Here is a 24280-nt window from a genome sequence, read left to right as displayed (position 1 = left end):
TGTGTCTGTGTGTGTGTACCTTCAAATCAGATCTGACTGGAATAGGAGGAGGAGATTGTCCCTCCTTTTCCAGCAGAGCATCTGGTGGATTTGAACCATGCACCTCAGGGATTGGAGTATAGGTTCTTGCCACTAGGCCACCAGAGCTCACCACATTTGTGGATCTTAACAGCATCTTGTGGATCTTGACCCTGAATGTCCATGAGCCTGCCCTAGTCCCTTCACCAGCTCTGTCTTGCTCTTCCAGCCTTGGCACCCTGTAACCTTCATTCTCAATCTTCAGGGTCAGCCAGTGCCTCATAAGATCCCCACCTGACATTGGTGAAGGAAATAATCAGCTAGTCACTACCTGCAGCATAAGTAAGGTTTGTTAAGGCTCTGGAGAGTCTGACTGAAGCTGTGGAGCCAGAGAACATCCTTAGCAGCACTTCAAGGAGCCCTCGTGATGTGTAATAGGTTGGACTATTAACAAAAAAGAGAAGATTGGCTGTTTGAACCCACCAGCTGCTCCATGAGAAAAAGATGAGATGGTCTTCTTGCTTAAAGAGTTACAGCCTTGGAAACTCAGTAGAGATTCAAGCAATCAACTTGATGGCAATGGATTAGCAGCCCTGTGTGCGTAGGGCTTCAAACCAGTTCAGTGACTTTGTGCTACACAGTGGCCCTGTAGCTGTTGCATAGCGACCAGATCTATTGCTAGAGGTAGGCAGTAAACAGCCGTGCCGATAAGAGGCGAGTGGCCATGCTACCTCTCATGTGTGGCTCTCAGGAATTGTGCCCATGATCCAGTCTCCCCCATCAGGCTCTGGAGGGAGGACTGACGGGCAGGACTCTGAAGAGCCACACATATTGAACGTGATTAAGTCGATGCTGTCTTTGAGTGGGGCACTACTGTGTTTTTCCTAAAAACCAAGCCCATTGCCATCAACTCTAGTCCAGTTCATAGCAGGCCTACAGGACTGAGTAGAGCTGCCCCTGGGTGTTTCCAAGGCAGTCCATCTTTACAGAAGCAGACTGCTTCCACTTTCTCCCCCAGTGTTCAAGCTGCTGACCGCCACCTGGCCACCTATTTGTTTCTTACGAGACCACAAGCAGCATATGTGGGTGTTGTGCCCATGTACAAGGTCCTAATTTACAGAGGTGATGACCGAACCACAGGTTCAAATCCCTGCGTTTGAGTTAGGTCCTTTAGGGTGCGTCCTGTGACGTACCAGACGCTATGCTCCACTCTAAGCAGAAAGAGAGAGGACAGAAAGACGAACGGAAGGTAGAACCAGGGAGAGATGGGAGGAAGAGTGAAGAGGCAACTTAGGGATTGTAATCCGTGCCATAAAACAACATGTGGATGGATGGTTGAGGGATGCTTTGTAAACTCCTGCCCAAATCACAGTGAAAAATTAAAAAGAAAAGTATGTTTTTAGTAGACGAAAAAGTAACTTTCTTACTAAAAGGAGGAAAGCACCTGAGGCTGTCCACCTCTGCGCTATAGTCGTGTGACTCCTTCAGGAAGTCCGTGTTGGATGCACTCGGACGTTGGTGAGCACACCTGTCTTCCTCTGTCCCCTCCAGGTCTGATCATGTTCACAGGCTGGCTGGAAGGGCGGCCGCTTCTCAGCATGTTCACAATTGGTGTCAGGTAAGGCCACTGTGAGAGGGGCCGCTGGCTTGCTGAGCATTGCTCGGCCCAGGAACTGGACAGAGAGGCCCCCGCCCCCAGGACACTGCTTTTCCTTTCTGGCTTCTTGCCTTCGCTTGCTTTCCACCACGCTCCCTGCACTTAGCTGTGGTCATCAGGCTGTGAGGGGAGTTTGCTCTGTTCAGTTCAGACATCGCGTGAGGAGGGGTTCCCGATTTAAAGCCACAGGAACTCTCAGAAACCAAAGGTGGCAGAACAGTGAGTGTTTCCAGAATAAATCACGTGGGAGTTGTCCTCGTCAGCAGTTTCTTCCTCGTCCCTGTGCACTGATCATTCAGGACCATCCGAAGCAGGCAGACCTCATGTTATTGTTGTGAACATCAGAGCCGAAGCTTGCTTGGTCCTGTGCCACCTCATGGTCTCAGACCTGCTCCAGTCCATTGTTGTAGTCACTGGTCAGTCCATCTCAGGGCTCCAGCCCATTGGTACAGTCACTGGGTCAGTCCATCTCTAATCTGCTGCAGTCCATTGGTACAGTCACTGGGTCAGTCCATCTCTAATCTGCTGCAGTCCATTGGTACAGTGGCCAGGTCAGTCATCTCTGGGTCAGTCCGTCTCTGACCTGCTCTAGTCCATTGTTGTAGTCACTGGTCAGTCCATCTCTAACCTGCTCCAGTCCATTGTCACAGTCACTGGGTCACTCCATCTCTGACATGCTCCAGGCCACTGTTCAGTCACTGGTCAGTCCATCTCTAACCTGCTCCACTCCATTGTCACAGTCACTGGGTCAGTCCATCTCTGACCTGCTCCAGTCCATTGATACAGTCGCCGGGTCACTCCATGTCTGACCTACTGCAGTCCACTGTTCAGTCACTGGGTCAGTCCATCTTGAGAGCCCTCCTCTCTTTCTCTGACTCTCCACCTTCCCCAGCATGAAGACTTTTTCCAAGGACTAGTCTCTCCTGACAACATGATCAAACTATGAGACGAAAAGCCACCATCTTTGCCTCTAAGGAGCGCCCTGGTTTCAGATCTTCTAAAATAGATTTGTTTGTTCTTTTGGCAGTCCATGAGATATTCTGCGGTCTCCGTCAACAGTTCAAAGGTACCCGTTCTTTCATCGCTAGTCACTGTCCAACTTTCAGATGCATACAAAGCAGTGAAAAATACCAGGGCTTCCACCAGACATCCTTGAGACCTTAACACTTTGGAGAGGTCCTGGACAGCAGATTTCCCTAACGCAGCACATCTTTTGATTTCTTGACTGTGGCTACCATTGGTCTTGATTATGGATGCGAGTAAAATGAAATTGTTGATAACGTCAGTCATTTCTTCATCTGTCATGATAAATGCCCACTGGCCTGGTGGTAAGGATTGTTTTCTTCGTGCTGGGATGTAATCTGCATTGAAGGTTGTAGTCTTTGATCTTCTACAGCAAGCGTTTCAAATGCTCTTTACTTCCAGCAAGCAAGATGTCTTCTGCATAATGCAGGCTGTTGATGAGTCTTCTTCCAATCCTGATGCCACGTAATTCTTCACAGAGTCCAGCTTCTCAGATTACTTGTTCAGCATACAAGTTGAATAACAGATTGAGTAAGTGTGGGGAAAGGACACAACCCTGCTGCACACCTTTGCTGATTTTAAACCAAGTGCTGTTCCCTTATCTGTTCAGACAGCTGCTTCTCAGTCACTTTATTGTACTTTTTGCAAATTGAAGCTCTGACAGCCCTACACCGAGCAAATCTTTGGTGCCTTATTCCAACAGCCTATCTCAGTTGTGCCTCTGTGTCCCTATTTGGTCATCCTCACCGTATTTAAAACTTTTTCATCAAGCTGTTGCATACTTTGAGGGAGAAGGATGGGCAGTCTCCTCCTGTGTGATTAACTGCCTCTGAAAACCCCCCCAGAGGGTTGGCTCTGACTCTGTGGTACACAACAACAGCAACGCTGCATACTTCACAGACTTCCCGTCCCAAAACCAAGCCCGTTGTCCTCAACGCATAGTGACCTTCCCCTGGTTTCTGAAGCCATAAATCTTTATGGCAGGAGGTTGTCCACCTTTCTGTCATCAAGTAGCTGGTGGGTTCAAACCACTCATCTTTCAGTTAGCAACCCAAAACATACCGTACATTGCCCGGCCTCCGCCGTCATGTTGATTCCGCGCTGCACCGTCAGGTGGCTCTGACTCCTCGCGACCCTCTGTCAGCTTCCTGAGACGTCAGCCTGCCTCATTGTTCTCCCACAGAGCAGCTGGTACATGCAAACTGCCCACCTTTCAGCTGGCGGTGCAGCACATAAGGCCCTGCATCACCAGGCTTCCTTCAGCAGTTGCAGAAACGTCACTTAAGCGTGCACTACTGGTAAAACCAAAATATTGTGCAACTCGCTTAAATACAAATATTTGTGTTATTGGGTGGTTTGGAACCATACTTGCCGTGTCTCCCCTCTATGCCCGTTACCGCTTCTCCTGCTGATTCTAGTCCTTGTGGGTTCACTTTCTGGTCATGAACGTGTCTGAGGACATGAACAACACTCTTCCCTCTCTGCAGAGGGGAAAGTCCTGTAATAACCTAAGCAAATGTTTGGTCAGCTCATCATCTCAACCTCTGCCATAAAACTCGTGGCACCTTGTTGCTGTCACCATGGAAACTAGCCACAGCCTCCTTGAGCAAATTCTTAACTTGTTCCCTCGTGACTGGGGTAGGGGAGGGAAGGTCACCATCCAGGTACTGAATTTCTTTGCTTCTAAGTGGCATTTTTTTGTTTGTTTTTATGTAATTTGAGTAAACGTTTACAAAGAAAAATTGTTCTGTTCTGTGGCATTAATGACAACACTCAGAATATAATGGCACTCTACCCACTTCCTTCCTGTGGTTCTCATTTCCACTAATACTTCTGTCTGTCCTTTCTGAGCTTTGTCCTTGAGCAAATGTGGCTCTTTTGAGCTTATGCACTTGAGTAGTCTAAGGACTGAGTGTCTCCTTGATCTTGTTATAAGCCTGTGAACTGTTTCGCTTAAAGTTGAGCCACGAGAGTAAGTTTGTTCTAAGTTTGAAGGGTCACTGTCTCAGAGGTTCCACCAGTCTCTATTGGACCAGTGAGCTTGGCCTCTTTTGTATGATTTTGAGTTGCTGCACCTTTTCACCCACTCTACCCAGGGTCTTCTACTGTGATCTCTTTTCGAGCGGTTGATACTGGGCACCATCTAGTTCTTCTGGTCTCAAAGTGGTGCAATTCAGGATTTAAGCAGCATATTGGTTTTTTGTTGGGTTTTTCCCCCCACATTTTCACTGCTCTGAGTCTGAACTGCAACTTCTGCATGCTATGATGAGAAAGTGTCATGCCACTGACTGACTGACAGTATTTCTTTTTTCTTTTAAAGCACCTTTTCCTTAGATTATTTTAAGCATCAAGCTACACATATGAGTTAGGGATAAAATGGTAGGAAGAACACTTTGTTGATTGGTTTGGGAAACTCTCTCTCAGTCGTTGCATCCCACATCAGGACCTTTAGTACTTTCTGGATTCTCCTGAAGTCCCTCACTGGGATGGGGGATGGTGACCCTGAAGGCAAAGTACTCCATGAAGCTACCAAGGTTGGTAGCATCATCAGTTTGTCTTGTGTGCTGGAGGTCAGCAAAGAGCCCTAAACCAGTCCTCCCAAATGGCATGGAGCCTGGGACACAGTGGAGGCAGAAGCCCTCCTTCCATCCTGCTGTGTACCTGACAAGAGCAGCTCACAGGAAGGGGCATCTATGGGCCTCAGCCCCCATCCACATTCCCAAGACAGACTGTCATTGGTTCAGGTGGAGTCACGTGTTCTCCTTTCAGCCAGTCAACCATGACAGTATTGGAAGGGTGGTGCAGACGCTGTTGAAGGGGCGAGAGAGGTGGACATCCCTGAACAATGCGTCAGCCATGGCTGGCAAGCCGTAAGAGCCTGAGAGCCCTCAGCTCTCATTTCCTGTCTGACTTACAGAAGAACCCAAGCCACTAAACCTGTCGCTGTGAAATTACTTCACAGTGACTACATAGGACAGAGTTGTCCCCTGGGGTGTAATATTTATGAAAGCAGACAGCTGCATGCTTCTCGTGAGGCGGATTTGAACCCCTGACTTTGGGTTAGCAGTCAAGAGTGTTTAAACTGTTCCTCACTGCGCTACCCCTCCTGTTTCTCTCCAGAGAGTGAGAATAATGTAAGTGAGAAGCACTAGAAGGACACAGCCAGCAGAGTACTGCCCACAGTGTGGGTATGTGATACGGGAGGGTCTGTCCCACAAGCAGTGTTTCCAGGAACGCTCAGGGTGGTGGCTGCTGGTGTCACATGTGTGGGAACACCAAAGGCGAAAGCCAGCACCTCAAGATGCTACCTACCCCTCTCACTTGAGATTCACACGGCCCTCCAGTGTAGACTACCAGAGCTGTCCTGTGACCTCTTCCCCTAGCTTGGCCGTGGCCGCCATCCCGGAGGGTCTTCCCATCGTCGTCACGGTGACCCTGGTCCTAGGAGTGCTGCGGATGGCCAAGAAGCGAGTGATCGTGAAGAAGCTGCCCATCGTGGAGACGCTCGGTGAGGGACGCCCAAACCCGCCACCACTGTCAGCTCACAGCGCCCCGTAGAGCGGAGGAGGACTGCCCTGGAGCTTATCCAAGGCTAAACCTTCATGGGAGCAGATTGCCACCTCCTTCTCCGGAGGAACAACTAGTGGATTCAAACCACCGACCCTTTGCTTAGCAGCTCAGGGCTCTTACCCACTGTGCTACCAGGGCTGCCCCTGAGGGTCTCCAGCGGATGTGAATTCTTCTCCGTTGGGCAGTGTGGGTGTTCTGGTGCCAGAGTGTTTCATTACCCTGAGTTGGTGGTGCCCACTTCTCTTTCGATAAGATCTGATGTGAGTTTACTGGTCCCAGGTTGCTGCAATATCATCTGTTCTGACAAGACGGGGACTCTGACAGCCAATGAGATGACGGTGACCCAGCTCGTGACGTCAGATGGGCTCCATGCTGAGGTGAGTCCTGTGAGAACTGGTCAGATTTAAGAGCAAGGTTTGCCATGACACACCTGTTACTTCCCTGGAGCTTCAGACCTGTTCCACCTGTTTCAAGCATGACTGAGAAAGTGACGTTGGAACAGACTTGAATCTTTTAAATTTGTGTGAACTCCAGTTATAATCAAAACTGGAATAATTACGGGCTACAGCCCTGTTGGAAACTTAATCTCCCTGTTTCAACAGTGTAGCAGCCACATCTCTTGCTTTGCAGTATCAGAACAGCCAGGCCCAGCTCATAGATGGTGCTTAGCCACACTGCTTGGAATGTGGGTTGCTCTCTGTGGTCCTGACAACGGCCCAGGCTCCTTCACCAAGCTCCTAAAAAGGCTCACTAGGGTTTCAACCTGAAAGTTTTTCAATTCTGATTCTCATTCCTGTTCACCTCCAGTCTTTAAGAATCTAAGTATCTTTCCGTTTCACTTCTTTAGCCAGGAGTGAATAGATTCAAACTGGTCCAAAGCCCCAATTTCCTAGACAAGAAACTTGAAGAAACCAAAGAAGACATGACCTTAAGTGATCGCACAGAATCATATGACTGATCATACGTAGCCTCAGTGCTGCAGATGTTAAAAAACAGTAACACAGGAGCGCTGGTGGCCTAGTGGTAAGAAGCTGCATTGCGGTCTCAAAGGGAAGAGGTTCAAATTCACCAGATGCTCTGCTGGAGAAGGAGGGGCAGTGTCCTCCTGTGCCAGTCGGATGTGATTTGACAGCACATAACAAGTTAATAATAATAATAATAATAATTTTAAAAAATAGTAACACAATTGCCCATCCCCTAACTACACATTTGTATTTTTCAATCCCATTTGTTTGGCATGGTTGTGAGGTCCCTGAACCTGAAGTTTTTATATCCTGTTTTCCTCCCCACAAAGTCAGGAGTTGGGAAAGGACTGTCTGTGGGCTCAGTCTACTTGGCAAAATACAGTTTTATTGGTGCACATCCGCACCCGTTTGTCTGTGCTACTTGTCTATGGCTGCATTTGAGTTACAACGGAGAGTTGAGTAGTTTCGGGAGACTGGGCACCGTCTGAACTATTTCCTGCCTGGCTCTGTAAGAAACAGCCTGTGGTGCAATGGTTAAACACCCGGCCTCTAATCAAAAGGTCGGTGATGTGAACCCACCCGCTGCTCCACAGGAGAAAGACATGGCAGTCTGTTCACGTGAAGATTTACAGCCTTGGAGATGCTGCAGGGCCCTTCACCTCTGTCCTGCAGGGCCTCTCTGAGTCGGAACCGTGGGTTGGGCTGGATTTGATTCTGTACGAAAGTCTGCTGAGCCCTATTCTGCAGCATAAATGCTCTTCTGTTATGTAGCTATCTTAAGCGTCACTTTTATTGACCGCACAGTGTCCTGTTGAGCACATGTTGCAGTGTTAGTTGGTGAGGTGTTTCAGTTAGGAAGTGATGCGGCACGAACATCTGTACACAAAGCCTAGTCCAGGTTTAGGGCTTCGCCCTGGAGATTGAGCCCTGGGGGACAGACTTTGGGCCGAGGGAGAAGGATGCTTTTAACTCTTGGCTACATCACCTCTGAAGACAGTCTTACATCCCTGCAGGTCAGCGGAGTTGGGTACAACGGTCAAGGGAGCGTGTGTCTTTTACCATCCAAAGATGTGCTTAAGGAGTTTTCCAATGTCTCGGTGGGGAAACTGGTGGAGGTAAGGAAGTGTGAACGTGCCCTGGTGGTGAGATGAATGTAGGATGGGGCTGGGGGCGGGGGGGCTCTGAAAAGGACTCTTCCTTGAACCAACTCTGCTGGTAATGACTGAGTACCACCCAGGGTTTAGCAGTTCTGAGTGCTAGAAAGAGGCCCGGAAGAGGTCAGACAAGAGCTCGAATGCTCCCAGTTCCCCCTGCTCGCTGGAGAGCCCAGAGAAGACACTGCACAGAGTGAGACTCCAACAGTTTTGGAAAGTGAGCACTCAACAGGTAGTCCCCAAGGATGTAGGTGAGAGCAGTGGTGGCTCGGTGGTAGAACTCCAGCCTTCTGTGCAGGAGACTCCAGTTCGAATCCCAGTCAGTGCACCTCACGCCTGTCCACCACTCATCTCTCAATGGAGCTTGTGACATGCTGAACGTGGTCGGCTGGTCAGCCGCGCTTCCAGGCCGACACGGAAGGGGAGGGCAGACCTGGTGCTCTGCTTCCAAAAGCTAGCCAGGAACACGCTAAGCCCACCACCTCCGTGACCTTTAGCCTCCACAGCTGCGAAACCAGACCCGGACGGTGCTGCCAGCCACTCTGAAAGGACGCACAGCCAAGGTCCTGGGGAGAATGGGAGAAAACCATGGAGCAAAACCTACCATCATATTTTTAGAAATACATAGATAAGGATTAGACTTTACGGTCAGATGGAGACTGGTCTGACCTCGGAGATTATGGCTCAGCTTCAGACAAGCAGTGGACAGGTCTGTAAGGTGTACAGAGAACACTGCTGTGTTACATGTGGGGCTGCTGAGCAGAGGGTCAGCAGTTCATACCCACCAGCTGCCACAGAAGAGGAAGACGGGCGGTCCTCCCGTAAAGGTTTTCGGCCTCGGAAACCTGGTGGAACTTCGCCAGAGTAGGAATTGATTCAGACGCAGCGTTTTGGTTTGAGGGGTTTTTTGACAAGTGTTGCCTTCAACCCCTCAAAACCCGAGCCTCATGTCTGCCTTGTTGAGAGCCCAGACCCCTTGAGTGCTGGCTCATGTCCCCACTTGTGCCCACAGCAGGCTCCTCTCTCCCTCAGGCAGGCTGCGTGGCCAACAACGCCGTCCTCAGGAACAACACCGTGATGGGGCAGCCCACGGAGGGGGCCCTGGTCGCCCTGGCCATGAAGGTAGGGCCCTGGGGGTCCTCATGAGGCCTCTCACTCGGAGCCGGGTTGGTCGCAGAACCTGAGCTCCATCTGAGCGGAGGTTGGGCAGGTGGCCGTTTGCATGATGAATTCTGTCTTGTTGAGCCGGACCTCGGGTCTGGCTTTGAGGACTCATCAGAAACCTCGTTCCATTCTCCCAGATGGACTTAAGTGATATCAAAGATTCCTACATCAGGAAAAAGGAGATTCCCTTCAGCTCAGAGCAGAAGTGGATGGCGGTGCAGTGCAGCCCGAAGAACGAGGTGAGTGCATCACCTGCCGCCTCCCAATACCAACATCCCTGGTGTCTCTGTTGTCACGGCCCGTCCTGTCCAGTTTTAATCTGTGACTGACCCCACGTGACAGAGACGGCACTGTCCAGACTGTCATCTCTATGGGACCAGATTTCAGGGCTTTCTCCTGAGAAGCCCCTGCATGGGTTTGAACCACCAACCTTTTGATTCATAGCTGAGAAGGGAACTAGTTTTGCCCCCCACCCCCGATCTCCTTCAAACTAGTTCTGTGAGAATGCAGATCACGGGAATCACTTCTAAGCAGCTTATTCCCACTCACTCTCATTGCCGTCCTGTCGGAATCGACTCACAGCTGACCGTCCAGTGGATTTTTGGAGGCTGTCGGTCCAGCTGGTGGATTCTAACCTCCATAGAGGCCCACCCCTTGAGTCAACCGCGCAGCCTCTCCGGCACACCTCGCTTAGCGTGCTCCACAGGTGCTTCCCACTCACTGCCCGGCAGGTCGGCCCGTACCATCGCCCCGACAGTGCATGCTCACTGCCCATCTCTGTGTCACACGAGGGTCATTCTTAATGTCCCCACCTCCCTCGGCATCCCATTGCCCGGCTCAGCGGTGCAGCCCACTACGGCCAGTTCCGACTCACAGTGACCCTAGAACAGGCCTGGCCACGCTGTCCAGAACCATCACCTTCATGGAAGCAGGTGGCCTTAGCCTCACTGTAAGGACAGCTGGTGGATTTGAACCACCAGCCTTTTTGCTTGCAGCCCCTGTGCCAGCAGAGCTTCTGCGCACTTACTAGACTCCCAAGTCCATTCTGGTTGGACACTCGTGCAGAGCTGTGAGCTTAGGAAAAACCCACCCAAAACCATCATCGTGACGTTATGGAAGACTCATGGGGACCCCTGAGCAGGTTTCCAAAGCTGTCGGTTTTGACAAAAGGAGAAGACTGCCCGTCTTACTCCCACAGAGTACCTGGTGGATTCGAACCACCAACTTGTAAATTAGCAGCAATAAACTAGAGCGAAGCATAAACATAACTTGTCTGTAGTAGGAAGCCATGACATTCATGTGGCTCCTGACTGCAGAGGCTCAGGGGGCTGGGCGGGCAGGGAGGGGTTCAGGGAGCTGGGTGGGCAGGGGTTCAGGAGCTCAGGGGGCTGGGCGGTCAGGGATTCAGGGGGCTGGGCGGTCAGGGGTTCAGGTGCTCAGCGGTCAGGAGCTGTGCTGCCAGCCCTGTGGTGGGGGAAGGAGGGCAGTGTCCTCCCATGCTGTTGAATGCCTCTGGAAGCCCCCTGGAGGGCCGGGTGGGAGTCATTTCTGACTGGATGATACACAACAACTCCTCCTCCTCCTCCTTACTGTGATATCTGCTGCTCCCACTCTGCCATGCGCCTGTCCTGGGTCCTTACTGAGCCCGCCAAGCACCCAGGCCACCCGTGACCTAGCTCTGAGCCCTTGTGCAGAATGAGGGCAGTCCTTGGGCCGCATGCACCCGGAGACATGGGGTTTGTGCAGAATGCGGGGGAATGTCCCTGTGGCCAGATGCACCCCAATACACAAGGGGTTTGTGCAGAATGAGGGGGTCAGTCCCCACGGCTGGGCACTGCCGGACACAGAGGGGTTTGTGCAGAATGAGGGGGTCAGTCTCCACGGCTGGGCACTCCCTGACAGAGGAGCTTATGCAGAATGAGGGGGTGGTTCCCATGGCCAGAAGCGCCCTGACCGCCCTGACCGAGGGTTCTCCTCTTTGCCCCCTCCTCAGGAGCAGGACACCTACTTCATGAAGGGGGCCTTGGAGGAAGTGATCCGTCACTGCACCACGTACAACCACGCAGGCATCGCCGTGCCGCTCACGCCGCAGCAGCAGGCACTCAGTGGGCAGGAGGCGCGGCGGATGGCCTCGCTCGGCCTGCGGGGTCAGTAGCGGGGTCTGGTGACGTGCACCAGGGAAGGCTCTTTAGAGAGTCAGGTGCTGGGTCAAAGCCAGGCAGCAAGGTGACAGGCAGGCTGCGCAGCGACACCTCGCGCCCCCTTGTGGGCATGAGTAGGACTGCACTCGACTTCTCAGCAGATCACCAGACACCTTGGAGGGACTCGAACTTGCACCCTTTAGGCTGCTGTACCCCACCTGCACCACACAGGGGCTCTCGGAGTGAGTTATGGTGATGTCTTTAGACAACAAAGAGCCCTTCTCAGCCACTCATTGACAGCTGTGAGCCTGCACTCCACTTCCATGTGTGAGAAGTGGGGAGCTCCCAGCCCGTTGAGCTTTCCAGGGGTGACGCCCCTCAATCACACATTTCCAGCCAACCTCATTCCTCAGCTCTTGTCTTGGAAACCCAAGCACACTTTGAAATCGAGGACTGTTTGTCAGCACATAACCGCTTTCAGCACCATCACTGTCCTGACGGGCTGTGGGGTAGCGCTCTCAGACCCCTGGGCTGCCATGTCACCTTGGAAGCTGTGAGGGACACCCCGCCACCTGTGCGCCCTCAGGGACCCAGGGACAGCTGCGCTCGCAATGCTGTCTGGGCGCTTGACTCCTTCCCTGCGGGGACAGTGCTGAGAAGTCCTTGGCACCTGTGGGACTCTGGACAAGTGGGGCTTCTCCACGCCCTGAGGGGCTCCCCATCAACATCTCCCCAAGGGGGACATGCCCCACCCCCCACAGGTGCCATTCACATGTTCAGGGTCCCCAGGATGGTTTGTACACAGCTCTGTCTACAGAAAGAGCGCTCAGATACTAAGGGAAGGGACAGCGGTTCAAGCCCCAGCGGCTCTGTGGGAGGAAGAGCTGAAGTCTGGGGAGCTGGCGGCCTGGGAACCCTGTGGGCGGCTCTCCCATGTCCCCTCCAGCTCTGAGCCAGTGTCCACTCGATGGCAGGGCTGTGGATTCGTCCTTTTAAAAACTCAAAACTCCTGGCCGGTGAATTGGAACTGACCGACGCAGGCCCTCCACTGGTATCTGAGGCTGACAGCACAGGGACGGGGATTGCCCAGCCTCCTGCTTTCTTTGCAGGAAGTATTATAAAAAAAAAGGTTTAAAGAAAGAACTTTAAGAAAAATACCAGTTAAAATGAGACTGTGGCCAAACATGGGGCGACCTGAACGTAGACTGTGGGAGAGCATTGGATGTCTGCTTCCATACAGAAACCCCAAAACCCCACTGCCATCAAGCCCATTGACTCCTGGAGGCCCCGTTGGATTTGGAGGCTGTGAATCTTAACAGGAAGTAATTGCTTCGTTTTTCTCCCAGCATGGGCTGGGTTCAAACCACTGATGTGGGTAGCAGCTCAGTCCATGACCCACTCCGCCACCAGGCTCTCCCTGTCATGATGGCGGCCTTGAGGGCCCTCCGGGGCTGCATCCCTCCGTCCATGGGGGCGTTGTGAGTCGGAAAGGACTCACTCGATGGCCATGAGGCCGGGGATGTAGAAGCCCCGTGGGGGGTTCTGTGCCTCTGCTTCCTCCTAACACCAACACGCTGTCCAGGAGCTACACCTTGCCACTCTCCTGGCCTCCTAACACCAGTCACTTAAAGTGGGACAGACTGATGTCATCCCACCTGACCCCTGCTGACTGCTGGCCAGCTGAGTTGCTGTGTCAGGGGTCATGCTAAGTGCCCACCCAAGCCCACAAGCCAAGCCCCTCGGGTCCTGAACCCGTGTCCTCTCTCCGCAGTGCTGGCCCTGGCGTCCGGGCCCGAGCTGGGGCAGCTGACTTTTCTGGGCCTCGTGGGCATCATCGACCCTCCGAGGGCCGGCGTGAAGGAGGCTGTCCGGATCCTCTCCGAGTCGGGCGTGTCAGTGAAGATGATCACCGGCGACGCCCTGGAGACGGCCTTGGCCATAGGTAACCGGGAGGCCTGGGTGGCCAGGGTCCCCCACCCTTTGGAACGGTGCTACCTTGGCACGCCTGGCCAGGAGCATCCTAGTTTCTTCATGCTCAGAATAGGGTGAGACTCTGAGACCAGTTCACCCACCATGTTGGCAGCTTCCCCAAGTGGGAAGGACCTCGGGTCTTGGCGCATCTTCTGTGTGCCCAAGGCCTAGTTCCATCCTCACACACAGTCCTCCTCCGTGCCCAGTTCCAGTCTGGCTCCTGACCCCAGCTGGGCATTCTGGGCCCTTCACTGAACCACTCTGACCCTCTGTCTCTTCATCAGCTAGTAACCCTCCTCCTCCTGTCACTATGCCTGTAACTAACTAGACCTCGTGCACTCCACCCTGTACTGAAACAGCCTGGCCTCCTAGAAAGAGACAGGCCAGGCTCCAGGGTGACCACTCCCTTCATCTTTAAGGCAGCCGGGGTCATGTAAGTGAAGGTAGAGCACGTGGCAGGGACAGTCAGAGGTGGTCATTGTGTGTGTGTGTGTTCACCTTGGGGGTCAGAGCAGGACGGTGTCACCAGGGAGAGGGGGGGGGGGCCAGTCTCGGGCTCAAACCTCGCCCTCAGGGCTGCTTTTCTCTAAGGAAGGAACATCGACCTGTGCAATGGGCAGCTGAAGGCCCTGTCTGGGGAAGAGCTGGACACGATTGAGGACGACGAGCTGGCCGAGCGTGTTCGGAAGGTAGCGCTTCCTGGGCCCAGGAGCAGGACCAGAGGGCTGGGGTGGGAGAGGAGGGCCCACTGGAGTGAGGGCCATCGCTGTGGGTGGGAGCCATGTGTCAGTCATATGCTGATGCCCCCCCCACCCTGCCCACAGGTGTCTGTCTTCTTCAGGACCAGCCCAAAGCACAAACTCAAAATCATAAAGGTATGTGGCAGGGATGGTTAAGTCATGAGCCCAGGTTCCCAGACTCACAGGGATTACCCCTACTCTGGGGTCCTCAGTGCTTCTCCCCAAAACCCTGGAGGGGAAGGAACAGAGGCATCACGGGCTCACACTCTGTTGGCTACCTGGGGTCACATGATGTGTCTGGCCCAGGGAATGCTGGACCTGCAGCCTCTAGAGGTTGGATCCATGCCTGTGGAATTGGGGTGCAGTAGGAAAGGCAGGGGGACAGGAGGGTCCCTTGCCCCGTATACTGAAAATAAGGAGCAGGGACTGGCTTGAACAAGGTGAACAATGAAGACAGGTGTGTAATCTGGTGGTAAGCTCTTCTGTTTTACCTTCATGCCTCAGTTTCCCTATCTGTAAAATGTGTGGAGTGGACACTCCTATGACATCAGCTAACTCCCAGAGTTGGTGTGACCATCAAGGAATCTATGGGACACTGGGTTAAGAGGCCACTAACCCTCTCTGTGGGAGACCCAGGGGCTATCTGCTTCCAGAAAGGTCTGCCTTGGGTGCCTGTAGGCTCACAAGCCCTCAGAGTAGAGTGAGGACAAAGGCACTGAGGGGGCTCGGTATGGTCCCTGCTGCAGCAGGCCCATAAGGAAGAGACCCCCAACTCACGCTAACCTTGTATCAAGGCACTGAGGCCACCCAGCAGTGGGTAGATTTGAACCATAAATCACTTGGCTAGCAGCATGACACACAACACTACGCCCCCAGGGCTCCCTCTAATAAAGCGAGGAGGTGGTTCTGACTCTTCATGTGAACCATGGAAAGCTTAGAGCTAAAGAACCGGGCACACATCCTGGTTTTCCTGCACCCGTGTCCTTCAAAACCTAGCAGGTCCCCCTTGTTCTTTTCCCACTTTACAGCCTAAATCTCTTCACATTACCCTGCGAAGATGATGTTGATTCGTGCTGGACGTCAGTGGTTTCAGGGGACTAGTAATGACGTGATGTTTATTAGTAACAGATGGTCACACCGTCTGTGTAGGGCTTGTGCAGGATAAAGTTCCATCCTTAGTTCAGGCCTATGAAAGGGGGAACCACAACCCCCACTTTCCACTTGGAGGAGGTGAGGCATGCAGGGCTGTCAGAGCGGGGTCAGCTGTAGCATCATGGGGTCAAGGCAACATGGCAAGAGGAAAGAAGGTTCCAGAAGGAGGCTTCCACTAACTGCTTCTGTCCACAGGCCTTGCAGATGTCAGGGGCCGTCGTGGCCATGACAGGAGATGGGGTGAACGATGCGGTGGCCCTCAAGTCAGCAGACATCGGGATCGCCATGGGACAGACGGGGACAGATGTCAGCAAGGAGGCGGCCGACATGATCCTGGTGGAGGATGACTTTGCGGCCATCATGTGAGCTGGGGGAGGGGTGGCAGGGCCCCAAGGCTGCCCACCGGCTCCTCCGGGCTCCATGGACTCCTACAGGGTCACACTCACCTCGATGCCAGCAGCTGGGTTTTTCAGCTGGAATTGTTTTGTGAAATTCCCTAGTTACCAGGCTGGTGGGATGGTTTCTACTCCTAGAGACACAAGTAGTTTTGGGATTTTTCTTCTGAACGCAGAGCTGATGTTTTCCAGCCTCCCTACCCCCGCCTGCCCTGTTCACAGGCAGAGCCCAGTGTCCCTCTGTGTCTAAATGGCAGGTCTGGTCAGCAAAGTGGCCGTGGTTCTTAAGAACTATCCCAGCACAAGACAAAGTACAAAGCCTGTCCGGCTATTTAAAAGCTGCACAGGCAGCAGGGACAGCGGCAGGTCCAAAAGAGACTGCGTTATAGAGCCTGTTGGGAGCAGGAATTAGTTCAGTGGTTTAAAGCAAGGACAGATTTAGTAACATCAGAGGGCAGGTAAGAGCTGCGCCTTTGGGACATTAATTGTAGGGGTGCAGGAGAGAATGTCTGGATTCTTGGGCCTCTTAAGCCTGATTATGGATAATGGAGGGACCCAGGCTGGCCTCTGGGCTTGTGAGGACAGAATTCATCTAACTGGAGGTGTCTGGGGAGCTCTGATTAGGAGGGTGTGCCATTGACCCCGAGGCAGGGAGTTTGCTCCTTGGGAGAAAGGTGAGCAGTCTCCACCTGCCACACTGACGGCCTCTGAAAACCTACCTGCGGTCAGCGAGGACTCGTTCAGACTTGACAGCACCTGGCAACGGTGGAGAGATGGACAGGAGGCTGCTAGGGGGTGGGGCCTTCAGGGGAGAACAGGAGGGCCCATCCACGTCCAGTGTCGTGTGAGTGCCAGTGCCAGCCGGTCCCCTACCTGAGTGATACTCTCTTCCAGAAATGCCGTGGAGGAAGGCAAGGGGATTTTTTATAACATCAAGAACTTCGTCTGCTTCCAGCTGAGCACGTAAGTACGGGTCAGCCGTGTGGGGGCCGCGTGCCCGCCCCCTCGGCTGACGCCCCGCTGTGTCCGCAGGAGCATCTCTGCCCTGAGCCTCATCACACTGTCCACGATGCTCAACCTGCCCAACCCGCTCAACGCCATGCAGATTCTGTGGATCAACATCATCATGGACGGGCCGCCCGCGCAGAGGTGCGTCCACAACGTGGCCACACAGTGAGGTCGAGGCCTTCACCCAGACTTCCGACGTGGCCTCGGCCTGTGTGCAGCGGACGCTGCATTAATGAGGTCAGGCCTTCACCCAGGCCACCACCTCCGAGGAGCCCTCCCTGCCCTTGAGTGGAAGGTGGGGAGAGCAGCCCTCCACTGAGTGTCTAACGTAAAATGCATGGAAGGGCCCTGCCCATCCCTCCCTTAGACCAGCGGGTCAGTTTGCACCAACAGAGGCAAGACTCTTGGGGCCAGCAGCTCAGTTTCACCCCCCCCAATGGCCTCCAGCACTAGTGCTCCCCAGAGGGAAAGGCGCACACACTTCGCTGCTCTGCTTCCAGGAACCCTGGCGGGGTGGTTTGTTGGGGAACTGGTATAAAAGCTAGTGGTTCCAATCCACCAGCCCTCTGCGGGAGAAGGATGGTCAGCGGCTCCCCTTAAAGACTGACAGCCTCGGAAACAGCAGGGCCACCATGGGTCACAATGCAGCCTCCCATCGCCCCAAGGGTGTTTGTTCAGGGGTTGACGCTAAAGCGCCCTGTGTCCTGCAGCCTGGGGATGGAGCCCGTGGACACCGACACCCTCCTGCAGCCGCCCAGGAGTATCAAGGACACGATCCTCAGCCGGGCCCTTGTCCTCAGGATCCTGCTGTCCGCCGCCATCATCATCTGCGGGACCCTCTTCATCTTCTGGAAGGAGGTGAGGGACGTGGGGCTGGACAGAGCCTGCCTTCGCCCTCCGAGGGTCGTGTTCATGGGGGCACACGAGGGTGCTAGTCCTCTCCACGGGCCAGCAGTGTGTGTTGACAGGAGAGCTGGCGGCGTGGAGACCGCTGACTGGCTCCACTGCATTAGATCATAGCCTAGCTGTTTCCACAACACCACACACCCCCACTGCGGTGGAGTGCATTCTGATCGGCAGTGACCCTGTAAGACACAGCTGGCCTGTAGGCTGTGTGGGAGCCTCATCTTTACCCACGGACCAGCTGGTGGATTCAAACCGCTGCCTTTTCTGTTAGCAGCCAGTCTATTCAGCACAACCACGGGGGCCAGGAGTCACCCTGCCTTTGTCAGAGGAGAAACCGTGCTGCTGCGTCAGCCGCCGGCTCAGCCAGCCCCACACCGCAGAGCGCGCTGTGATCAGTGGTTTTCTGAGCAGCTGCCTGGCCCTTCCCTCCGACTCCGCTCAGTCAACTCCTCAGAGACCCCTGAACTGGGGGCTGAACCTCACTTTCCTGCAGCATCGTAGCAAACCAACAAGGCGAGGGGCCACTGCAGCCCTGGGCCTCACTTCCCTTCTGCACTGGAGGATCCCCCCTTTGGTGTAATGTCTTCTTAGCAGCCAGTCGGCTCCCCCAAAGACCACTACCTAGGAACCTCAGGAGTTGCTGTCTGACGAGAGGTGGTCTGTTCGTTACCCCTGGAGGATGGGCGGTGCCGGCAGAGTGACTGGCAGCTGGGGTTCTTACCCCATTTCTCTCTATACTGCGGGCATCCCTGGAATGTTGTACTCCACAGCTGGGCTCTGGTGGCCAGCATATCATCCTGCAGGGAGTTAATACCACATTCTTCCCACTGTATCCCAGATCCCGGAGGACAAGGCAAGCACGCCACGCACCACGACCATGACCTTCACTTGCTTTGTGCTGTTTGACCTCTTCAACGCCCTGACCTGCCGCTCCCAGGTGAGGGTGCGTGGGGCCCGGGGCCCAGGTGGGACTCTGGGCACATAGTGACAGCCGCCTCTCCCTGCAGACCAAGCTCATCTGGGAGATTGGCTTCCTCCGGAACCGTGTCTTCCTGTACTCGGTGCTGGGCTCTCTGCTGGGCCAGCTGGCCGTGGTCTACGTGCCATTGCTGCAGAAGGTCTTCCAGACAGAGAACCTGGGGGTGCTCGGTGAGCAAGGGGGGGCCCTGCTAGCTTCAGGGAAAGTCCAGAGCAGCCAGTGTCCAGCTCCCACAGACCCTGCACCCCCAAGAGCAACATGATGCAGAGAAGGCCCAGCTCCAGGCCTGGCAGGGCCGGGGTGCAGTGGGCACTGCTCAGTGGGAAGCTGCCTGGTGGGCTAGAGCAGAGCTGAAAGGACAGCCGGGGGGGATGGTGCAGCAGCTGCACCCCCACTCCTCCCTGCCTTCTGGCCAAGCCCTGTTTCACTGGCCAGACACTACTGGGTTGAGCTGTGGCCCCTTGTGTGGTCAGCTGAGCCTGTCCCGTAACTCGCTGGGGTGTCATTTGAATGCCCTGCAAAGCACGGAGCCCAGAGTACAGGAGAGGTCTGCTCACCCATACTGACCGAAATGCTGTCACTTGGCACAGCCAGTAGGAACCCGGGGTGCAAGGGGAAAGCAGGCAGACCCCATCCACACAGGGCCCAGTGCTGGCCCCTGCCCTCTCCTCCCATCCAGAATGAGCTGGTGGACAGCAAGCCCCTGGGTGAAGCTGCCCTCCTCCAGGGCAGTGGGAGGACCAGTCCATGCCCCTTCTCCTCTGGGTAAGTGAAGAGGACGTGCAGGTCAGCCTGGACCCACGCCCCTCCTATCTGCCCCACCCCATGCAGATCTGCTGTTTCTCACTGGCCTGGCCTCGTCCGTCTTCATCCTGTCAGAGCTGCTCAAGCTGGGCCAGCGACTCCGCTGCAGCGCCCGGGGGGCCCCCGTGGCCGAAGAAGAGGTGGCATAGTGGACTGGCCGGGGACAGCTGCCTCAGACTGCGCCCAGGAGGGGGGGCATAGAGGACCAGCGGTGACAGCTGCCTCAGACTGCACTCTGTAGACCCCCATGAAGGGGGTGGTGTAGTGGGGGCCCTCTGTGGCCGAGGAGGAGGGGGTGGCGTAGTGGACCAGCCGGGGACAGCCTGTAGGGCCCCATGGAGGGAGTGGCACGTAGTAGACCGGCCAGGCGCCTGGGGTCTTGTTCAATGTGACTGTTCTCTCCGGGGAAGCACTTTCAGGAATGGCTTGCACTTGGTCCCTCCCTCAATCCTGGGGGAGAATCTCCATGCTCTCGGGGTGGCCCTGTCTCCACGGTGCCCGTGTCCTGGGACACTGGGCGAGAAGCCCGTCTATTTATTAAATCACAGTGATTTTTATGAGCAAAGCCTCTGCATTATAGGAGATGCAGCTTCCTCGTTCATAAGGTGGGTGCATGGGGCCTGTGTCGGTGCCTGCAGGGCTGGTGATCGGTCTGAAGGACTCTGCTGGGGTAGGAGCCCCGAGGTTACATTTACAAATATTAGACACACACATTCCCCCCACACCTGGGATCAGTGCAGCAAAACTCAGTAACATCCTCCCCAGAACACGCAGCCACGCGAGACGAAAGCAAGGCAGGAAAGAAGGACCCGGAGGAAGGGGACGTGTGCCGGTCCATTTCAGGGGCTGCAGCAATGTCACAAAACTAATGTGTTTTGCAAACATCTACCCAAACTATACGGAAAGGAAAAAGCAATATAAATACATGCTGCCTCCAAAAAGAAATGATGTAAACATAAAGTGGTAAAAAGGTGAAAAAAAAAAACACACCATGTCAACAGGGGTCAGGAGGGAGCTCGGTGGCCTAGTGGGTAAGGCGCTGTGCTGCCGACCCAAAGGTAGACAGTTTGGATCCACCAGCTGTCCCACAGAAGAGGGATGGGCAATCTCCTGAGAGATTTACGACCTTTGAAGACCTGATGGAGTGTCAGCAAGGACTCAGGTCTGACGCCACGGCCTGGCTTTGATTTCTTTTTGAATAGTGGTCAAAATAAAGGCAGAGTGGCTGTGTACACGAGGAAGTGGGCTTTAGTGGGGATGATGACGATTTCTGGAGAATCAAGGGTCCTCCCAACGAGGGAGGAAAGCTGGTCTGTTCAAGTCCACCAACAGCCCTGAGGGGAAAGGATGGGGCAGTCTGTTCCCAGAGAGGTTTACAGCCTTGAAACAGCTGGGAGGGTGGCATGAACCCAATGAGCTGGCGGCCGTGGTCATCGTCATAATTGGTGGGAAAGCCAGCAGGGAGAAAGGCGGCACCAAAACCAGAAGTGACAAAGCCTCGGTCTCTGGAGGGTGACACACCCTACAGGGACATAGGGCCTGGCCGTGCTACGAGGGGAGGAGCCTGAGGACATGGAGCGGGGCAGGGCATGACTCGGAGCTGGGGGGAGGAAAGGGGATTTCTGCTCAGGGTGAGGGACACCCGCTTACATTCACAATGGTGGGGTCACCTGGAAGTGGACCCAGGATGGCCACAGTGAGAACAGAACGTGTGTCACTGAAGGAGAAGCTGGAGGACACGGCAGACTAGTGGCAGCAGCCACGCATGATTCACGTTCGTGGACCGCCCTGCTCACACAGGGTTTGTGGACGGCGCTGCACATCACACAGATGTTCACTGGTAAGAAACACCCAGCAGTGGAGGAACCTGACAACACAAATGGAGAAAAACCAAACCAAGAACCAGCTCTGTGGAAAGATCAGTCCAGCCCAGGCCTGCTCAGCCGTTACCAAAGGAAAAGAAGATTGGGGTGTCAGTAAGGGCCGTTTAAGACAGCAGAAACGAGACTCTGGGCTTTTCAGCAGTAATCGGGGACCTGGTGAACACAGATGTAAGTTAGATGACGTCAGTCCGTTTCCGGAAAACCAGTCTTGGACTCAGTGTGGATGGGATAAAGAATCTGAGAAGCCCTAGAACTGTTTCAAGAGGGTGGATCTGTGGTTAACATCGTCCCAGGAAGTGCAAGCACACCACACCATCCCTTCTGGAAACAGCAGGCGAGGGGACACTGCCCAGGTCAGTGTACAAGGCATTCCTGGGACCCAACCTGGACAAAAGCAGAGCAGTATCGCCCACACTCTGACCCCCCCACCCGCAACATGTCAAGCACCGCAGGCGAAACGGACACTGGTGAAGATGAGGCCGATTTCTCCTAAGAGATCTAGACAAGAAAATGCTGACCTCGAGCTACCAGGTGGGCAGAGATGGCCTGTGGACGCAGTACTGACAAGGCCAGCCGGCCCTGCATCTTGGAGCGATGCTGGAAGGAGGGAATGTGGTAGGTTCCTGGCCACCTCTGACTCAGAGCAGTGCAGAGAACCCCCTCACTGTCCACCACGCACACGTCCACTGCTGCGGTCACTGTCCGTCCACCTCCCGGAGCATCTGCCTCGCTTGTGCTGACCCTTTCCTCTTCCAGTGAAAAAACCTCTTTTCCGTCTAATTTGTGTCCCCTGTATTAGGAGGAAGGGCCTCTCTGGTGGCTCAGTGGTAAAGAGTTGGACTACCAACCCAACGGCACATGGTTCAAATCCACTAAATACTCGGAAGAAGAAATACAAGCCAGCGACCACAGGGCCAGCTGAGAGTCAGCTCCGACTCGGTAAAAACATCATACACGGTGGAGGGAGCTGTGGTAGCCTAGCAGGTAATGAGTAATGCTACCAACGCTAAGAGAGGTGGTTCAAATCCACCGGCATCTCTGAGGGAGGGAGGGGGCCGTCTCCTCTGCTGGAGGGGCAGCTGAGAGCTGGTTCTGACTCAGTGGCACACGACATCTCAGGAGGGTTGGGTTAGAGGTGACACAGTGGAGTTCTGAGGGTGGCAGTGGACTGGAGGGTTTCATCCCGCTGCCCACAGTCCCCAGGAAGCACAGTCCACACGACAGCACGTGACATCAGAATAAAATGAGAACAAAATAAAATGAAAAGGAATTGGTTCATTTGTCAATATTCTTTTTTTTTTTTCTTTGATCAGTACTTCTCTAATCCTTAATTCCAAAATTTTGTCAATATTCTAAAAACGCAGAAACATACCTTTGGGTCCAACAACTGGGCTTCTATGAGTTTATCCCACAGACAAACACGCGGCCTTCACGCCGGTGATGTCACGCGGCTGCCGGCATGTTCGCCAGCCCAGGGTTCGGCATCACGGAACACGATGCGGCCAATAGACCTAAGGGGGGATGCGAGCCCGGCCGGGCCCACTGCCTGAGCCCCCGACCCATGGTGGCCCTGCAGGACGCGCGGAACTGCCCCGGGCTTCCCACGGCTATAACGCGGGGACCAGCTGCCTTGTCCTCGGAGGAACAGCGGGCGGGTTTGAACTGCTGGGCAGTCGGCTGTCAGTCGAGGGCTTTACCCCCAGCACCAGCACAACGGGTCCTGGTGGAGCAGTGGTTAAATGCTCAGCTGCTAACTGGGAGGTCGGTGGTTCAGAGCCACGCAGCTCCACAGGAAAACCTGGCGACACTGACTCAGAAACAGACCTGCCATGTAGGGGTGATTCCAGCCCACAGGTGCCCTGCGGAGCGAGAAGTGCTCCCCGTGGTCTAATAGAGCAGAGCACCCCTTCTCCCACAGCGACACTGGCCGTTTCAAACCGCTGGGTCTCCAGTTACCAGATAAACACTTCAGCCTCGGTGTCACCAGAGCGTCTGCAGTATCACAGCCTAGAGACACACCACCTCTACCCCTGGGGCTGTTCTGCTCACACGGGACCACCACACGTCACAGTGGACTCTCCCAAGACCTAACAGCCAGTTCCTGGCTTACACATCACGCGCTTACCGTGGCAGCACAGGAGTGCCACGTCCCAGGCCAAGGGGGTCCTGATGAGCCCATGGCCCCCGGAGAAGGCTGATGCCCCTGACAGGTCCCTGTGCTTGGCACCCCACCATGAAGTAGACCTGCACCCCAAGAAGGCACAAGGCCACCACCACGCCCTCGAAAGGGCCACAGTCTCCCGGTTAGCAGCCGCCTGGCCCCGACTTCCCGCATGCTCTTGTCCCTGTCCAGGCGTGTGGCCCAAGCCAGGCGAGACACCCACAGGAAGTCACTCCGTCCTTCCAACAAGCAGACACACGGAGCCTGAACTGTGCTGGCCGCAGGGAGGTAGTGGCTTCAGACACGTGGACACCAGAGGCATTCGGGGGGAGATTTAATGGCACAGGTGCAAGAAAGCTCCTGCCAGACTCGAGACCCGCCCCACACCTGGGTTCACAGGAGCAGGGGGGGGGGACATCTGAGGACCCCATCACTCCTGTAGTGTGAGGTCACAGGCTGTATCTGAGGGGGGCATCTGAGGACCCCATCACTCCTGTAGTGTAAGGTCACAGGCTGTACCTGAGGGGGGACATCTGAGGACCCCACCACTGTTCTGTAGTGCAAGGTCACAGGCTGTACCTGAGGGGGA

The 24280-nt window shown here is 54.6% G+C and overlaps 1 protein-coding gene across 1 annotated transcript in view; it reads left to right on the top strand.

Annotated features, from left to right (window-relative positions):
- The window catches only part of ATP2C2 (ATPase, Ca++ transporting, type 2C, member 2), a 41302-nt gene extending 21506 nt beyond the window's left edge, over positions 1 to 19796 (top strand). The window contains exons 13-29 of the mRNA XM_006888872.1: positions 1570 to 1636; positions 6082 to 6206; positions 6548 to 6645; positions 8247 to 8348; positions 9420 to 9509; positions 9689 to 9790; positions 11545 to 11698; positions 13464 to 13634; positions 14255 to 14352; positions 14488 to 14538; positions 15751 to 15917; positions 16845 to 16913; positions 16983 to 17099; positions 17669 to 17816; positions 18703 to 18801; positions 18872 to 19013; positions 19675 to 19796. Coding sequence (XP_006888934.1) covers positions 1570 to 1636; positions 6082 to 6206; positions 6548 to 6645; positions 8247 to 8348; positions 9420 to 9509; positions 9689 to 9790; positions 11545 to 11698; positions 13464 to 13634; positions 14255 to 14352; positions 14488 to 14538; positions 15751 to 15917; positions 16845 to 16913; positions 16983 to 17099; positions 17669 to 17816; positions 18703 to 18801; positions 18872 to 19013; positions 19675 to 19796 — 1922 coding nt within the window. The remainder of the gene's footprint in view (positions 1 to 1569; positions 1637 to 6081; positions 6207 to 6547; positions 6646 to 8246; positions 8349 to 9419; positions 9510 to 9688; positions 9791 to 11544; positions 11699 to 13463; positions 13635 to 14254; positions 14353 to 14487; positions 14539 to 15750; positions 15918 to 16844; positions 16914 to 16982; positions 17100 to 17668; positions 17817 to 18702; positions 18802 to 18871; positions 19014 to 19674) is intronic.
- The last annotated feature ends 4484 nt before the right edge of the window (positions 19797 to 24280 follow it).

The sequence above is a fragment of the Elephantulus edwardii genome, unplaced genomic scaffold (assembly GCF_000299155.1).
Source record: "Elephantulus edwardii isolate Elephantulus edwardi_28Jun2011 unplaced genomic scaffold, EleEdw1.0 scaffold00072, whole genome shotgun sequence".
In the NCBI taxonomy this organism is placed as follows: Eukaryota; Metazoa; Chordata; class Mammalia; order Macroscelidea; family Macroscelididae; genus Elephantulus; species Elephantulus edwardii.
This window is presented reverse-complemented; position numbering and strand designations above follow the sequence as displayed.